Consider the following 19,246-nt stretch of genomic DNA (forward strand, 5'->3'; position numbering starts at 1 on the left):
CCCAAGGCTGTAAAGTTTTATTTTGATATTTCTTCCAGAAGCCAAGATCTCTGACTTATATACAAGGGCCTTTAGGCCAAGTGTGAGGAGAGAGCAGAAAGCACCTGTTAATGATAAGACTGGGTAGCTCTGGTTTAATTTATTACACAGTCAGCTACATCAGATTGGAGGCAAGTAGGATTCCCACAGGAGAGCAGGATATAAGCAAATGAGCCTTTCTATAACTGTTACATAAAGACTGAGATGATCATTATCCACCAAAGAGGGATGTATTATAGACCAGAAGGTTTTGGCAAATCTCCAGGGAATGATAATCTGTATTGTAAAATGTAAAGAGGATACCACAAGCACCTCCAACCAACCAAATTATTACACTTCTAGGAAAAATTTTCTCAGAAGTGTATTTATTGATAGCCCTTACATACAAACAGAAATATGCTACCACCCCACACAGGATACATGATATATTTTCACAATAACAATCTATACAAAACTTCCTTGGGGTAGCTTCAGCCTCTCTTTCCCATATTCTGAACCTGGTAAATAAAGGAAGCTTGCTAATAAGCAGCTGATTAGAAACTATGGAGCTCATCAATTGCACGCAGTCGCTCTTCTTTGAGTCCCACGTGAGGGTAAAGGGTGAGGAAGCAAGGCTGTGGTGCTATGTAGTGGCTGTCTGGGAAGTAGCAAAGGCGGTTTTGTTTAAAAAAGGATTTCTGTTTTATCACTCCATATGTGGAGCCTGATTTCAGAGAACAGCATCAAAAATCGTTTTCGGATATAAACATAGGTGTCCAAGAACAAGAACTGGCCACAGCTGTAGCTATTTTACTAACTAGTCTTTCCTCCTGTTAACAACATACAGCTTTGTTAACACTGTCTAGCATTTTTGCTGGGGGTAAGGGGTTGGGAAGTAAAGTTTTTAATATTTGATCTCTTTAAGTGTACTTTGAAATATTCTCTTGATTTTCTAGGATGCCCCTCAGCAGCAATGAGGAAACGTCCATATTGTTAGGCTGCTTCTCCTACCTGTGGTACATCTATCTGGCTTCTCTTCCTGGGGTTCCTGATGCCCCTTAAATGTCCCTTAACCTCTCCAGTCTCTCTCCTCAAGGAGAGAGTTCTGTGGACCCACACTGCTGTGTGTGGCCTTGCATCCTCGGCCCTGATTTACAGAGAGGCTGGACAAGTTAGGGAGTGAAATCTACTGGACCACACAGTGAAGTAACAACACAGAGGGCAGATTCTGTCAGAGGCACTGGAGCAAATGGACTCTCCATCACGCTCAGTGACGGGACAGGCTGGTGGGCAGCACCTCCTTGCGGGCATCTGATGCAACCACAGGCAGGCGATGGCAGTACGTGGAGTGGCTCGCTAGGAACTGCATCTCAAAAGGCTTCGCTGGGCTGTGCTCCTGAGATCAGTTCCTGCCCCTGGCACTGGGCTGACACCTATGTGTGGCAGTCCTTCCCCTGGCCAAATGTGGCATTGCCTCCTAGGCCGCAAGCAGGGGTTCTTGTGGACTTAGGCGTTGGCCACCTTACCAACTGGAGTTCTGTTCTGTGGTAGTTATCCTCACCCTGCAGAAATAATACCCATATAGTCATGGGGTGGGGTGAGATGACGGGAACAGGAAGTGGAAATGCTTGTTGCCTCTTCCTATTCCCAGATCAGCTCTCCCGGCCCCTAGTCATGGAGGCCACTCCTGCATTCCAGTTTTCTACTAAACGTCTCCATTTGCTTGTCTCATCACTTCAGTTTCAATTCAATTCATTCAAAGGTGAAATGTTGTCATGTTGGCCACCAAGTGGGTTATTTCTCTACATCAATGACACTGCTGTTGTCTTGTCACCCAGACTCAGAGCCTGGAGTAATTTCATTGATTCAGCATTTGCACATATTCTATTCATCAAGAAAGATAAATTTCTGAAAACAGGAGCACTAACTGAATTAGCATTATCTGGGTTCCAATCCCCTTGTATGTGCTTTCTGGGTGTCTTAATTTATTATGTAAAACTCCTTGCCAGTCGGGGCTGGAGTCCTCATCTTCTCTGTGTGCTTTGTGGTAGTTCCAGTGGTGGATTTATCTGGGCTTGAAAGTAGACACCGCTTGTCCTCTACAACATACTCTTAACTCACTACTAAGAGTTTCAGAAATATTTTCATTTTTATATCCTGGGAAAACCTCAGCCATTACAGTAACACCATGTTCCTTTAAAAAAAAGAAGAAGAAGTTTGCTGCAAATCAATTTTAAAAAGAAGTTTGTGTTTGTTAACCAGAAATTTAGATGCCAGTGATAGGAGGCAGATCTGTGGAGGAAAGAAAACGATTGGAATTAGCCCCTCAACCTGAGCAGTCGCTCTGTAGTCATCAAAGGACACTGGGAATGGTGCAAAACAACCATAGGGGGCAGGGCTATTGGGAGAACTCGGGCTGCTCAAAATTAAAGGTAGCATAAGGCAGGCTCTCTACTCAAGAGCTTAAAACCCACGAGGGAAGAAATGGCATAAACACAGATACCAAGGTTTACACTTTAGGCAGCAGCCAAATTCTAAGGTGAAAACCAGATGACTATTTGCATTGTATTTCTAGGTCATGTTGTATGGGAAAAGACCAGTCTTCGAATATTAGAATCACATTCTGCTCACCCTAAGAGAGGATACTGGAACAGAACTTGATCAAGGGAATAGAGGGTTTGGGGTCCCCTCTCACTCTCCTTCTCATATGTGATCAGATAAGCAAAATTACTGGAATATCTTCCTCTTTGCTTCTCTTTTCTATTCAAAACACATGTGAATTTCTCAATGTCTATGCATACATTAGACAACCTTCCTCAATAATACCAAACTACATGAGAAATGGAGGTCCCTACAGAATATTAAGGCGGCACATGGGCCGAGCGCGGTGGCTCATGCCTGTAATCCCAGCGCTTTGGGAGGTCGAGGCAGGCAGATCACCTGAGGTCAGGAGTTCGAGACCAGCCTGCCCAACACGGCAAAACCCTGTCTCTACTAAAAATACAAAAAATTAGCCAGACGTGCTGGCAGACGTCTGTAATCATAGCTACTCAGGAGGCTGAGGCAGGAGAATCGCTTGCACACGGGAGGTGGAGGTTACAGTGAGCCGAGATCACACCACCGCACTCCAGCCTGGGCGACAGCGTGAGACTCTGTCTCAAAAACAAAAACAAAAACAACAGCAACAACAACAACAACAACAACAACAAAAACGGGGGCACATGGAGAAAGACAAGAAATCTAAGGAGGCAAGAGCTCAAAGCTTCAGGGTGAATGTCTGAACTTCGTGTTGAAGAATGGATACCATTTAGAGAGGAAGAGATGTGGGAAGGCAGTCTAGGAAGGAGAGTGTGAGCGAAGGCGCGGGAGCAGGGATGTGCAGAGCTCATAATTTAGGAAAAAGGACTGGTCCAGGGTCACTGGGTTTAAGACTGTGTGATGGGAAAAGGTGGTGAGACGGCCGGGCGCAGTGGCTCACGCCTGTAATCCCAGCACTTTGGGGGGCCAAGGCGGGCAGATCACCTGAGGTCAGGAGTTCAAGACCAGCCTGATCAACATAGTGAATCCCATCTCTACTAAAAATACAAAAATTAGCTAGGCATAGTGGTGCATGTCCCAGCTACTTGGGAGACTGAGGCGGGAGAATCGCTTGAACCTGGGAAGCGGCAGTTGCAATGAGCCAAGATCGCACGCCACTGCACTCCAGCCTGAACAACAGAGCGAGACTCCATCAAAAAAAAAAAAAAAAAAGATGGTGAGAATAAGATTAGAACAAAATTCGGTTTCAGTCTCTGCTCAGATCCTGTTTCATGGATGTCTGACTCCACTCAAGGAGGCTTTGGGGATACAGAATCTAAGCACTAACGGTCCTCAGAAGTCTTCTGAGGATAAGGTTCCCTGTCCATTTCCCTAAGAATCACCTCTATGGTATCCTTCTGTGTGCAAACGAACCCACAGCGGAGGAGTAAAGATGGAGCCTCCGATTCATGAAGGTAATTTCAGGCAAGTAACTAAGCCTCAGTTTCCTCAGGTGCAAAATGTGGGTAATTGACCTGCCTAATACATAGGATCGCTGTGAAGGCCAAATGGCTAGGAACACAAGCCTTGGAATTACAAGAGTCCCACCTCTGCTCTGTCATTTACTAGCTGTGTGGACCTTACACGCTGGTAAGTCCTTAATTTTACGGAGCCTCAGTTTCTCTTCAGTAACATATTTGTAATAGTATCTACCTCCTAAGGTTGATCTGATGATTAACCAGAATAATGAATATAAAATGCTTAGCAAAAACGTGGCACATAGTGAAGTACTCAGTAAATATTGGTTATATGGTTGAGAAAATGACATGCACTACATACATGAGGTTTTACTGTCTGAAAACATGTACGATTTGTCACCAAAAGACATCCTGGGCCGGCGCAGTGGCTCACACCTGTAATCCCAGCACTTGGGGAGGCCAAGGCAGGAGGATTGCTTGAGACCTGGGCAACAGAGTGAGATACTCTCTCTACAAAAAATCAGCCGAGCATGGTGATGTGTGCCTGTACCCCAGCTACTCCGGAGGCTGAGGTGGGAGGATCCCTTGAGCCCAGGAGCAGTGAGGTTGCAGTGAGCAGAGCTCGCGCCGCAGCACTCCAGCCTGGGCGACAGAGCAACACCGTTTCTCAAATAAATAAATAAATAAATAAATAAATAAATAAATAAATAAATAAATAAAGGGATTTTAAGAAGAAAAGAAAGACTTATTCTAGAGGATTGGCTACATAGTGCAAATAAACAGAACAAAAATCTAGGGCCGCTATAGCGGACAAATTCGTTCACCAACTCCAACCAGACCCCGCCTCCAAGCAGGCAAGCCCCGCCCGCCCCAGGCTGCACCCTTGTCCCCGCCCCGACGCGCCTGCGCAGGGCGGGCCGCCGGCGGCCGAAGCATTGAGGATGTTGGTCCGGTGCTGTTGGGGTCCTCCTTTGGTTCATGGCGCCAGGCGCGGGAGGCCGAGTCCCCAGTGGCGAGCACTGTCCCGATTCGGCCAGGAGGACTGCCGGGACTCCAGAGTCCGCGAGAAGCCTCCCTGGCGGGTGCTCTTCTTCGGCACGGACCAGTTCGCCCGCGAGGCGCTGCGGGCGCTTCACGCCGCCAGGTACCCGGGCCAGGGATCCGGGGACCCGGCAGCTGAAGGCCTCCAGGCCGCGCCCGGGCGGCCGGCCCCGAGGGTTTTGGACTTCTGGTTGCGGAAAGCATGGGCGGCAGAGCGGTGTGGGCCCAGATCTCGGCGTCTCCTGGAGCCCGGAAGGTGCGCCGTTCCCGCCGGTCAGCCTTTGGGCGCCCAGTACCTGCGGTCTGCGCCCCTCACTCCCCGCCGCCTCTGTGGGTTCTCCAGGCGCCCCGCGACCCACGCTGTGCCGAGCCGGGGCTGGGCGCTCTGCCTGCATTCCCTGGCCAGTCCCACGGCCTCCCTGCCCGTTTTGAGTGTGGGGAATCCGTGGCTCAGAGAGGTTATGCGATTGCCCAAGGTCATCAGCCGAGTTGGTTCGGACTAAAACCAGGTCCCACTTAAAAGTTCCCTGCTTTGCAGTTCCTCCTCCTGCCCCCCATCCTTCGGCACACCCGTGTCTCGCTCTTTTGCTCCCCCTGTGCTCCTTGTATACAAGGACATAGTCCAAAAACGACCTGTTTTCCAAAGAATGAATTTATAAATCAGAACTGTTAGGTATACATTTAGTGTTAATAATATTTAACAAATCTTGTTTACTGGGAAAGAAAATTATTTGAAATCCAACCAGTCCTGAGAGTCCATGGTATGTGGTGGCAATACCATATATATGTCTCTGCCTCTTTTTCCCAATTAATGTTTTTTATTTCCCCATTCTGTTTTTTCCTGACGCAGTCCTCCTTCCACTTTTTTTTTTTTTTTTGTCATCTCCATCTCCTCTTCCCTACAAACACTTCACAGCAGCCCCTCATGTATTGAATCCTTCTTCAATCCCCTGTGTGGTTTTCCTCCCTCCACACACCCCTCTGTGCACACACCCGGAAGGAAACCCCATGTTCCCTTTGCACACCCTCCAGGGGCTGCTGTTGTCACATGCGTCTCTCACTGTATTTACACATTTATACCAACACTTTTTTTGTTTGTTTCTGAGGCGAGGTCTCGCGCTGTCCCCCAGGCTGGAGTGCAGTGGCCAGCTTATAGCTCACTGCAGCCTCGACCTCAAAGATCAAGCAATCATCCCATCTCAGCTTCCAGAGTAGCTAGGACTACGGGCGTGCACCACCACGCCTGATTTTTAAATTTTTTGTAGAGGCGGGTTTTCACCATGTTGCCCAGGCTTATCTCAAACTCCTGGGATCAAGTGATCCTCCCACCCTGGCCTCCCAAAGTGCTGAGATTACAGGCCTGTGCCATCATTCCTGGCCTATCCTGATACTTCTGATGATGCTTCACTTGGCAGCTCCATTACTCCTGTGCTTTCTTTATAGTGCCCCAGGACATACTCCTCATAACTCAACGTGTGCATGCAATACCTGTTTAATAAATGTACCCCCCGCGTACTAGAATGCTATGCAGCAGGTAAAAAGGATGAGGCAGTGCTACATGTACTGCCATGGAATGATGCCCATGTTATGTATTTTTGTTTGTTTTTTAAAAAGTAGTGTTTGAATGGCATCATGGTTATGGTAAAAAAGTTCCATGGATTCAAAGGATATACAGTGAAAAGTTACTTCCTTCCATCTCTGTTTAGCAGTTCCCAGTTCCTTTATCCAGAGACAGCCACTGTTTTCAGTTCCTTCTAGAAATGTTCAGTGCATATACAAATATACGTACATTTAACCCATTTTTCAAAAAGACTCACATAATAGCATATATAGCATTGTTAAGAGGAAAAAAATGCAAAGCATATGTAATATCCCAGTTGTGTAAAGTATCCATACGGTATATGTTTTTGTATGCACAGGAAATCCCTAGAATGATACTGTTCAAACAGTAGCCACTAGCCACGTGTCACTCTTTACATTTTAAATAATTAAAATTAAATAATGGGCGACAGAGCGAGGCTCCGTCTCAAAAAAAAAAGAAAAAATTAAATAAAAAATGAAAACTGAGGCCGAGCACGGTGTTCACGCCTGTAATCCCAGCACTTTGGGAGGTGGAGGCCGGTGGATCACTTGAGGTCAGGAGTTCGAGACCAGCCTGGCCAACATGGGGAAACCCAGCCTCCACTAAAAAACACAAAAATTAGCCGGGTGTGGTGGTGCATGCCTGTAATCCCAGCTATTCAGGAGACTGAGGCAGGATAATTGCTTGAACCTAGGGGGCAGAGGTTGCAGTGAGCTGAGGTCGCTCCACTGCACTCCAGCCTGGGTGACAGAGTGAGACTCCATCTCAAAAAAAAAAAGAAAAAGAAAAAATGAAAACTCAGTCTCTCACACTAGTTTTAATCATTTAGCCCTAAATGCTTCATGAGTTTAATCATAAACATACTTAGCGATATGTGAAGTAGTTTTAGCTTTGAGTCATTGCCTTAACACTGTCACATTTTTCTTCCAATCTAATTTAGGGAAAACAAAGAGGAAGAGTTAATCGACAAACTGGAGGTGGTCACAATGCCTTCCCCATCATCAAAAGGACTGCCAGTGAAGCAATATGCTGTGCAGTCTCAGCTTCCCGTATACGAGTGGCCGGACGTGGGATCTGGAGAATATGATGTCGGAGTAGTGGCTTCGTTTGGCCGACTTTTGAATGAGGCTCTTATTCTTAAATTTCCCTAGTAAGTTTTATTTGTAAGGAAATACAGTATAGAAACCTTGGTCTTTATAAATGGACCTTGTATATAAAAGTGATAATTTGAACTGTATGCTTTCTGTAATATTTTCTTTTTTTATTTTTACCATTTTATTTTTGTGTACATGTTTGCTTAAAGTCAATGAATTTCTTTGCCAGGTTCAGGTAACTGAAGGGCCTTTAGAAGTAGTTTATATTGTTTAAACCCAAGGTATGCTGCAAACACAGTCTGGAACACAATAGGAAATAACATCTTTCTAAAGACAGGCTTATAAATTTGAATCCAGTAACTTAAGATGTTCCCTTTCTCTGGTAACAGAGTTGATTCATACCAGGCTGCTAGGCCTCCAGTCACAGGTATAGACAAGAAAACAGGGTATAGACCACCAAAAGCAAGACCAGCCAGTCCACTCTGTGTTATGGTACAGGTTTCACAATTCAAATCACCTGTATTTGAAGGAAAATTTACAAAACTTTTGTAAGCTGTGTTTGTTATAAGAAAAGGGATCACTGCCATTGGTAAGCCAGCAGCTGTAAGAGCCTGTGTCATGTTCAAGACACATTGAAAAAGACTATTTGCTCTGAGGCCACAGAGAGCATTAAATCCAACATATGCTGATCCCTCTTCAGGTAGATTCCTTTCTGCTTGTGGAAGCTGGTTAATTTTTCTGGTTATGATATCAAAGATTGTTAAGTTTTCCTTGATAGTATTGGGTTTATGATTTTCCATCTTGAGCCTTATGCTCTTCTCCCAGCAGTTGGTTAGTGCCTCCTAGGTCGTCTTTAGCCATGCCGGGGCTCACTGAAGCCTTTGCTCAACTCGCCTGGGCACAGCCATATTTGGCTGACACATGACTCGGCCTGATATTTTCTTTTCAAGTACTAAAGAACATTTTATTTGTGGCATGAGTTGTCAAAATGTATCTAACTCCTTATCACCCTCTATAAGCTTTCATCCACCTTCGTTTAAATTCCATATATATGCTGACAATGCCCAAATTGGTCCCTCTAGCTCAGCTCTGTCCCCAAACTCTAGTCCCCTAATACCTACTGCCTCCACAGCTCTTCTTGGATGTCTGATAGCCACTTTACTTTCAAGATACCCAAAGCATCTCCTAAAATCTTTATCTCAATAAATGGCTACTCCATCCTTCTAGCTGCTGGCACCAAAATCCCGGAGTCATGCTTGATTTCTTACACCCCATATCCAATCCATCAGTAAATCCTATTGGCTCTGCCTTCAAAAGCTGTGTAGAATCTGTCTGTATCTCATCACTTCCACTGCTGCCACTCTCGCCTACATTACTACAGAAGCCTCCTAACTGGTCCCTACTTCTGTCCTTGGCCCTCTCAGTCTTTTACCAATCCAGCAGCCAAAATGTATTTATTTATTTATTTATTTCTATTTTATTGTTTAATTTAGAGACAGAGTCTTGCTGTCACCCAGGCTGGAGTACAGTGTTGCTATCATAGCTCACTGCAGCCCCAGACTCAAGGGATCTTCCTGCATCAGCCTTCTAAGTAGCTAAGACTATAGGAATGTGCCACCACACCCAGCTAACTCTTTTTTTTTTTTTTTAGAGACAAGGATCTCGCTATGTGGCCTTGGTCCCAAACTCTTGGTTGCATGTAATCTTCCTGCCTTGGCCTCCCAAAGTTTTGGGATTACAGGCATGAGCCACTGTACCCTGCCTCAAAGTGATCCTTTTAAAACATAAGTCAGATCATGTCACTCTGCTCAAAATCCTCTGGCAGTTTTCTGTCTTACTCAATAAAAGTTAGGCCAGGCCTAACTGGCCTCCCAGCTGTGCCTTGAATTTGCCGAGCATTTACCTTCTTCAAGATGTTTGTACTTAATGTTCCCTCTGCCTGGAATGCTTTTCTCCCATATATATGCATAGTTATTTCCTTCTTCATGTTCTTGTTCAAGTGTTTTCTTGTTGGTAAAGCTTTCTCTGATCACTACTAAAATTGTAATATGTCCCCCTCATATTCCTCTCTGCTTTATTTTCTCCATAGCCCTCAGCATCATCTGGTAAACCTTGTACATATTTTGTTTTTTCTTGCTTATCTCCCACTTTTTGTACACAAACTCTCTGAGGGCAGGATTTTTTTTTTTCTGTCTGGTTCACTGCTGCTTATATGCCTAACACTTAGAACAGTGCCCACACATGGAGTGTGCTCAGTGAATGTTTGTTGGATTGGGCTGAACAGTGAGACTTAGAATATAAGACTTTCTTATATATACATGCTCCCAAGTGCACAGCCATGCTGATGGAGACATCATTAAACTAATGACAAATTAATAAAGTACTTAAATTGCACATCAGTGGATGATAGGTATATTGGGATAAACAGCAAAGGTGAATGGATCATTTGGTGGGGATTCAAGAAGCTTATTTTAGGCTGGGTGTGGTGGCTCACACCTGTGATCCCAGCACTTTGGGAGGCCTAGGCAGGTCACTGGAAGCCAGGAGTTGGAGATCAGCCTGGGCAACATGGTAAGACCCTATCTCTACAAAAAATAAAAAATTATCTGGATATGGTGGATGCACTTGTAGTCTCAGCAACTTAGGAGGCTGAGGTGGAAGGATCTCCTGAGCTTGGGAGGTTGAGGCTGCAGTGAGCCATCCAGCCTGGACAACAGAGCGAGACCCTGTCTCAAAAAAAATTTTTTTTAAAAAAGAAAAAGCTTATTTTAGGCAATCTGTATGTAAACCAAGTGAAGTGAGGATAGTTATGTGACTAAACTATAAAATTAGAATTGTTCATGAGATGCATAATAGGGTTTGAGTGGTTCTCTTATAGTCATAAATGCATTTTAAAATTTTATTTAAAAACTCGCAGACATCATGGGCTGTTGTAGATTTTGAGACGGAGTTTCACTCTTGTTGCCCAGGCTGGAGTGCAATGGCATGATCTTGGCTCACCACACCTCTGCCTCCTGGGTTCAAGCGATTCTCCTGTCTCAGCCTTCTGAGTAGCTGGGATTACAGGCATGCCCCACCACACCTGGCTAATTTTGTATTTTTAGTAGAGACAGGGTTTCTCCATGTTGGTCAGGCTGGTCTTAAACTCCCGATCTCAAGTGATCCGCCCGCCTTGGCCTCCCAAAGTGCTGGGATTACAGGCATGAGCCACCACACCCAGACAGAACATCTTTAGAACAGCAAATAGTTGTCTTAGCTCTGTTTTTAATTAAATTTCATTGGTTTCTTATGGTAAGAGAGTGAATTTACATGTAACTTTTTTCCTTTCAGGTGATACAAGACTTAGATTTAACTGTCAGTTTTTCCAAATTTCTGGGAAAGTTTCCTAATGAAAAGTAGCATAATAGCTTAGGTAGTGGTAACGAAGGGGTAAAGCCCACTGACATACTAATTTCTACATTTTCTAACCCAGTGGCATATTGAATGTTCATCCCAGTTGCCTCCCGAGATGGCGTGGCCCAGCCCCTGTAATCCATACAGTGCTTCACGGAGACACAGTTACTGGAGTAACAATTATGCAAATTAGACCTAAAAGGTAGCACATATTTTCCTTTCTTGAGATTTTTATGATTTTTAAATGTTGATGTCAGCCTGTTTGAGGGGCAGTGGATGAATGGTTGGTGCTCACTAATTTCTGTGACTCCAGAGTGCTTCGTTTGCTTTTATATCCTTTCTGTTTTCTCCTGGTTTCTAACATAAACCATATGTCTTTTGGTATTTGTGCAGGGTCTCTTTAAAGTCCATATGTAAATTTTAATTTGTTAATTGAAATAAGATTATTAGTACTCGGATTTCTATAAAAGACATTGTATAAATGAGAGATGGATTTTTGTATGTTAATTGTTTTGAATCTTGGTTTTGCTGGCCGTGGTTTCTAAACTATGGCCAAAAAATTTGTGGAACCTGAAATAAGAATATATTGCATATCAATATGCAATGTAATTGTCCTAAAACATTCATTTTTTTCCTGTCATACCTACACTTTAGAACAATTTAGAAACAATTTAGAACAATTTTTTAGAAACAATTATTTAGAATTACTTCAGGAGTTTATTCAGTCTCTGCCTGTTACCACCTAATTTCCCCTTAGAAAAGAATAATTCACAAGTTCACAAGAACAACGTGGTATCTGGGATTTGCTTTAACTTACTTCAGAAAACAAGAGAGGGAGTAGATGAGACAAGAGTGGCAAAACTTTGGTAGTTCTAAAATCTGAGCCAGGCGTGGTGGCTCACGCCTGTAATCCTAAACTTTGGGAGGCCGAGGTGGGAGGATCACTTGAGTCCGGGAGTTCAAGACCAGCCTGGGCAACATATAAAAAATAAAAAAATTAGCCAGGTGTGGTGGTACACACCTGTAGTCCCAGCTACTCAGGAGGCTGAGGTGAGAGGATCTCTTCAGCCTAGGAGGTTGAGGCTGCAGTGAGGCAAGATCGCACCACTGCATTCCAGCCTGGGTGACAGAGCAAGAACCTGTCTCAAAAAAAAAAAAAAAAAGAAAATCTGAATGATGTGTATATGATGATTCATTAGACTGTTCACTCCGTTTTTGTGAATGTTTGCAATTTTTCACAATAAACATTAAAGCTTCTAGGTTAGAAATCAAATTAACAAAAACAAAAAGTAAAAAAAATTAAATAAAGCATATTTCTCATGAAAACCTATGACCAGTGTTTACAAAGCTTGATGTAAAATGTCAGACTTGTGGGAATGCAAATATACTTGCGTTTACTTTTTTTTTTTTCTTGAGATGGAGTCTCACTCTATCACCCCGGCTGGAATGTAGTGGGATGATCTCAGCTCACTGCAGCCTCCACTTCCCAGGTTCAAGCGATTCTCCTGCTGCAGCCTCCCGAGTAGCTAGGACTACAGTCGTGCGCTACCATGCCCGGCTTATTTTTTGTATTTTTAGTAGAGACAGGGTTTCACCATGTTGGCCAGGATGGTCTCGATCTCTTGACCTCGTGATCCACCCACCTCGGCCTCCCAAAGTGCTGTGATTACAGGCGTGAGCCACCACGCCTGGCCCTAGTTAAAATCACCCATGGTGATAATCTAGGCAAAACTCCCATCCTTTGAGGAAGGGACTATAGAAATAAATAATTATGAACTTCCTAACTGTACTTCCATGGAAAATAAATTATTTGCCTTATGCTTTTCATATACAAATAGATATTTCTTCATGCTATTACTAATGATACAATTTTTCTGTAATTGTAATTAAATTCCTGGTACGCAACTGTATCCTTTCTTTGGTTAGGAAAAAATAAATTTAGACTCTAAATACAGGCCATATTTTGTTCTCCCGTCTTTCAAACTGACATATCTTCCTTGCTAATGGCTAACAGCCAAATTAATAGCCAGTGATAAACTATCTTTACTTATTTTTTTATTTTTTAAGAGATAGGGGCTAGCTGTGTTGCCCAGGCTGGTCTCAAACTCCAGGGATCAAGCAACCCTGCTGCCTCAGCCTCCTGAGCAACTGGGACTATAGGCATGCAGACCGCTGTACCCAGCTTGTATCTTTGTGTGTGTAGACAAACATTGATTCAGGAAATAGTAATCATTGTTATTATTTTATTTTGATTTTTTGCTAGGTTTGATGTAGGCCCAATTCTCAAACAAGAAACTGTTCCTGTGCCACCCAAGAGCACTGCAAAGGAATTGGAAGCAGTGTTGTCAAGACTGGGTGCCAACATGGTATAATTCCCCAATATCATACTGCTTTTTACTCATTTAGTGGGTTTCCTAAGTGGTTATAAAAAGAAGAACAATTTTGTGACTTCTAATTTTCTTAAAAACAAAAAAGAGTAGTTTCCATCTTTGGCTTCCTAGAAATTAGCCTGGCATTTGTGATCTCATGTAAATCTTTGAGAATTTAACAAAGAGTAAGTACTGAATAAAGGCTTTCAAGTGAAACAGGTGATCTTATATGGCCTACTACATGCCATAGTGAGGCCTTAGACTATTCTTCTCAATTTCACTCTCCTCACTCTCATATGAATACCTTGCATCCCGGTCAGAATGAACTAACAGCAATTTCCTAAGCGACTCAGCTTTCCTTCCATTTCTTTGCCTGGCTTCAGTCATTTGCGCTAGAATTCTGACCATTCTACCTATAGATGATCTTTCTTCTCTCTGTGACTTTGTATATATAGCTCATTGAAACTGCATGAGTAGAGTCTGGGTAAATGTTTAATGACTAGATTTATGTTTTCCATATGAACGGGTTAATTTTATACAGAGGAATATTTTTTTCCCACCTGTATAGATGGTATTTCCTATTCTAGGCACTTACCTCACAAATGATCTTATAATAGTAGCTGCCGTTTATTGAACATTGGCTTGTGTTCTACGACTGTTCTAGATACTGTATGGACTTTTTTTTTTACCCTCTCAACTTTGAGGTAGTTGTTGCTATTGATTGTTTCACAGATGATGACATTGAAGGCCAGAGACAAGCTAAATAACTTTTCCACAATGAGACAGCTCGCAGGTGGTAGAACTAGGACTTGAACCCAGAGCTGGGTGACTCCATAGTACATTCTCCTATGAGGTTTCACTGCCTTGTTACCCATGGGGTGAGAGTGTGTATAGCCAAGCCCGGGCTATCCTGATGCCAAAGCTTCCACAGCGTTCTCTAGAAGTGAATCAATGACCTGTACTCTACAGAGAGCAGAATCTCTACTGAGGTTTCTCCAAGTAGACACCTATCCTCACAGCTTAAGCCAATGTACTACCTTACCCTGCCACGTAGATCTTTTAAAGTTATAGGTTCAGCCTTGAAGAGCCAATAGTAAAGAAATTTTTTTTAATTTGAAAAAAAGAAAAAGAAAAAAAAGTTATAGGTTATTTCATGGTACTGAATTGTAATGTGTTTCTGCTTTTGTTCTTCTGTTCATTTTGAATATATCACACTCTTCTTTTTTTTTTTTTAGCTCATTTCAGTTTTGAAAAATTTGCCTGAAAGTCTAAGCAATGGAAGGCAGCAGCCAACGGAGGGGGCGACTTATGGTGAGTGAAGGCTGCAGAGACTCTCATCTTTCTAAAGGTTCTGCTTGTCACGATAGCATCTGAACATTCTGACTTCTTAGTTGTACTTTTCCCTTAATTTTGATTGAGTGCCCACTTTTGTGTGCTTTTCCAAAGAATGGTAGAAAACTTTTTTTTTTTTTTTTTTTTTGACGGAGTCTCGCTCTGTCACCCAGGCTGGAGTGAGTGGTGCGATCTCGGCTCGCTGCAAGCTCCGCCTCCCGGGTTCACGCCATTCTCCTGCCTCAGCCTCCGGAGTAGCTGGGACTACAGGCGCCCGCCACTATGCCCGGCTAATTTTTTGTATTTTTAGTAGAGACGGGGTTTCACCGTGGTCTCAATCTCCTGACCTCGTGATCCGCCCACCTCGGCCTCCCAAAGTGCTGGGATTACAGGCGTGAGCCACCACGCCCAGCCTAGAAAACATTCTTTCTCCCTCTTAGCATATAGCCTCATGAAGGATTGAGCATTTTTTTCTAACTTTTTGATTTTGAAAATATTAAATAGAAAGACCAGTATAATAAACACCAGTTTACCCCAGAGTCATCAATTATTAATGTTTGTCCATATTTTCTTTCTCTCTATGTATTTAGTATGTGTATTTTAAATTTTGCTTATTCATTTGGAAGTATGAATCATGATCTTTCATCTCTAAGTAGTTTAGTGTGCCTTTCCTAAGAAAAATGAACAATTTCCTAATAGCATCCGATGTTCAGTTCATATTTAAGTGTTCCTAATTGTCTAAAAATTTATTTTATAGTTGTTTTATTTTTCAAACTAGGATTTAATTGTAATTAGTTGTTATGTCTTTTTAGTCTCTTAAAAAATTCCTCTTTTTTTCCTCGCTCTATGTCATTGACTTTTTGAAGAGATCAGGCCAGTTACTTGATTTGTTTTCTTACAGTGTTGTTTAACTTGTTCCCTATCTCTAATATTTCCTATAATTAGCTCTAAAGGTTTGGCTGGATTCAGGCTTAAAGTTTTTGGAAAGAGTGTGTTTCAGTGACATTTGTTTTCTTCTTTTTTGTTTTTTTAGTACAGTTAGGAGTATAAACATTTGTTTGTTTTTAATTTTAGGGATTACTTTTTATTTTTCTTTATGATTAAATGTTATTTTTTGAATATGTAAAACATATAGCTGATTTAAAAGTTAACATACCTAGAGAAGTCTCACTTTTGTCCCCTACAGTCTTAAGGTACCACTTGAGTAAGCCAAAATATCAGATTGTACTAAAGCAAGTGAAGCTAAGTTTGATCACTTGGTTGAGATGGTGACCACCAGATCTTTCCAGTGTTAAGAAGTGTTTTCCCTTTTGCAATTAGCAGGTAATCTGTGGGGTAATACTCTGGCACTGTGCAGATATCCTGTTCCCTAACAACCTTTCACATGACGGTTTTAGTACAGATTGATATTCCTTCCCCAAATGAATTATTTCACTATGGATTACAAAATGGCAATTTTCTAATTCCTTTTACATTTAATAGCTGGTATTGTTCTGGAAAGAAGAGTTTTTCCTCATTAATCGGAGATGAATTTTAGTTCATCCTAAAATGGGGACAGGGGCTTCTTTCTCTTTAATTAGAATAAGAAGTTGATGCCATTAATTGCCTTCAATTTTGGTGTCAGATGCGTTCTTTTTAGTATCATTTGACACGTAGATTTTCATTGAGTGTGTTTTACAGTCATAATTCTTTGTGTTGCTCAAATTTCCCATATTTGCCCGTGGGAGCCCCTTAAATTTGGCTCCTACATTCTGTTAACACTCTTCACTTCCCACTAGTTTGGAGTGCTTCCTTGCTTCCACCACAATATGTCCCAGGCTCCCCTATGTGTCCTGTGGCCCACATTGAAATCAACCAGTGTGATTTCCAGGGAGCTTCTGTTCATTTTAGTGGGGTTGATAATTAGAGATCATCTGGTACAACAATGTATGGCAAGATAAGGTATCAGTGGACGAAACTAGAAGTTATATTTTTAAAAAATATTCATATTGTTTATGATTCAAATTTATCATTAAAGGGTTTTCCTTATATTTTCTCACACTATCTTTTTTTTAAATATTAACCTGTTTATTTGCTATTCATAACATCATTTCAGCATTACAATACCAATATTACTACTAACAGTAAAAATACTAAGTAAGACTTAAGATTTCTTTACAGTTTTCCTTTTTGATCCTTAGAATATATCCTAAGGATATACAGTCAGATTACTGCCTTCAAAACTTCCTGGTAATGATTATTTTTTCCATGTGGTTTTGTTACCTAGTTTCATATATAGTTAAGTTTCAGGTTTTTTTTTTTATTTTAGGGGTTGTTTTATTTTCTTTTATGATTAAATTTTATTTTTTGAATGCATAAAATATTTACATGGTTCAAAAGTTAAAACGGCTTAAAGAGGTACACTCATAGAAGTCCTACTTCCATCTCTATCTCATCTAACCCATATCCCTCCCTCTATAGGTAACATTTTTATTAGTTTCTGATTTAGTCTTCCAGTGTTTCCTTTTGCCAAAATAAGCAAACACATACATAGTGTTATTTTTTATTTTTCCTTCGCAAAAGGTGGCATGAAATACATATTCTTCTATGCCTTTGTTTTTTCACTTAATAGTGTATCTTGGAGACTACTTCCTATTAGTAAGAAGAGATTTTCCTCTTTCTTTCTTTTTTTTTAAGATAGGGTCTCTGTTACCCAGGCTGGAGTGCAATCGTGTGACCATGGCTTACTGCAGTCTCAACCTCCCAGGCTCAAGCAGTCCTCCCACCTCAGCCTCCCAAGTAGCTGGGACTACAGGTACATTCCACCATGCCTGGCTAATTTTTTAATTTGTTGTAGAGACAAGTTCTAACTATGTTGCTCAGGTTGGTCTTGAACTCCTAGACTCAAGCCGTCCTCCTGCCTTGGCCTCCCAAAGGCATGCCTGGCCTCCTTTTTGTTTTTTTATGGTGGCATAGTTCTCAGTTATGTGAATATATCATAATTTACCCAACTGATGTCTTATTGATGGGCATTTGAGTTGTTTCCAATCTTTTGCTATTTCAAATAATAGTAAGATTAGGAAGATAACATGGTTATTCGGAATAGTATAGTAAAACTACTTGGAGTAGTTTTAATGTACCTTATTCACTGTCAGTAATGTTGAAGATCTTTTCATATATTTAAGAACTATTTGCATTTCTTTTTTCTGAGTGGTAGTATATCTTTTGCCCATTTTCCTATCAACATTTTGGTCTTTTTCTTCTCAGTTTTTTGAGTACTTATATTTTATAATACAGAAATTAGTCCTCTCTGAGATAATTTGCAAATTCAGCTTGTCATTTGTTTTTTGATTTAACTCATGGCATTTCTTTTTGTCTTATTTTTTTTTTTAAAAAGTTTATTTTGCCTAGGCATAGTAGCTCACGCATCTAATCCTAGCACTTTGGGAAGATGAGGCAGGTGGATCACTTAAGGTTAGGAGTTCGAGGCCAGCCTGGCAAACATAGCAAAACCCCGTCTCTACTAAAAATACAAAAAATTAGCCAGGCATGGTAGTGCATGCCTGTAGTCCCAGCTACTCGGGAGGCTAAGGCACAAGAATCTCTTGAGCCTGGGAGGTGGAGGTTGCAGTGAGCTGAGATCACGCCACTGCACTCCAGCCTGGATGACAGAGAAAGACCCTGTCTCAAAAAAAAAAAAAAAGTTGATATAGTCTCATTTCATAGTTAGAAGGGCATTTTCTACTCCCAGGATGTAAAGAAGTTCACCCATGTTTTATTTTAGTATTTATATGATTATTTATTTATTATTTTTACTTGATATATGGAAAATTTTGAACATATAGAAAAGTCAAGAGGTTAGAATGAATTTTCTGGTATCTCTTATTCAGTATCAATAGCTGTCAATTCATGGACACTGACCCTGATATTCATTTTTGCTCTTGGTTTTATCTTGTAGCCCCTAAGATTTCTGCTGGTACCAGTTGTATAAAATGGGAGGAACAAACTTCAGAACAAATATTCAGACTTTACCGTGCCATTGGAAATATAGTAAGTTGGGAAGTCAGGTTGCAGTTCTACCTAGTTGGTTTTCTATGTGTGTAATTTGCTTTCTAAATGTTTTTATTTAGGAATAATCCCAAATAAAAGTATCCCAAATAAAAGGTTGATCTTAGGAACAAAACCTAGGAAACCTGAAATTTATTCTTAAAAATTCTTTAAACTGTTTAAAGTGTTTATAGAGACCTTAGAATTCACAAAGCACTTTTAAATATATGTATATTGCAGTTTCACATAACCAAGTTTTACTATCCTACTTCGTAGGTGAGGGGAAAGAAAATGAGATAACTAACAGGAATGTCCAGTCACTAAATAATGAACTTAAATCTTCTCACTCCTAATCCTGTGCTTTTTCCAATATGTCTTTCTGCCTTTGGCCAATTT

The 19,246-nt window shown here is 41.5% G+C and overlaps 2 protein-coding genes across 2 annotated transcripts in view; one reads left to right on the plus strand and one right to left on the minus strand.

The window, feature by feature from the left end:
• Positions 1 to 581: 581 nt before the first annotated feature.
• MTFMT (mitochondrial methionyl-tRNA formyltransferase) overlaps positions 582 to 19,246 on the plus strand; it is a 34,264-nt gene continuing 15,599 nt past the window's right edge. The window contains exons 1-7 of the mRNA XM_058427200.1: positions 582 to 639; positions 4,851 to 5,157; positions 7,577 to 7,786; positions 11,203 to 11,325; positions 13,387 to 13,489; positions 14,728 to 14,803; positions 18,762 to 18,853. Coding sequence (XP_058283183.1) covers positions 582 to 639; positions 4,851 to 5,157; positions 7,577 to 7,786; positions 11,203 to 11,325; positions 13,387 to 13,489; positions 14,728 to 14,803; positions 18,762 to 18,853 — 969 coding nt within the window. The remainder of the gene's footprint in view (positions 640 to 4,850; positions 5,158 to 7,576; positions 7,787 to 11,202; positions 11,326 to 13,386; positions 13,490 to 14,727; positions 14,804 to 18,761; positions 18,854 to 19,246) is intronic.
• On the minus strand, positions 7,940 to 8,530 carry LOC116482086 (transmembrane protein 126A-like). The gene has a single exon (XM_032753500.2). It carries the CDS (start codon positions 8,528 to 8,530, stop codon positions 7,940 to 7,942), a length of 591 nt encoding a protein of 196 aa, XP_032609391.1.

The sequence above is a fragment of the Hylobates moloch genome, unplaced genomic scaffold (assembly GCF_009828535.3).
Source record: "Hylobates moloch isolate HMO894 unplaced genomic scaffold, HMol_V3 SCAFFOLD_14, whole genome shotgun sequence".
Lineage (NCBI taxonomy): Eukaryota > Metazoa > Chordata > Mammalia > Primates > Hylobatidae > Hylobates > Hylobates moloch.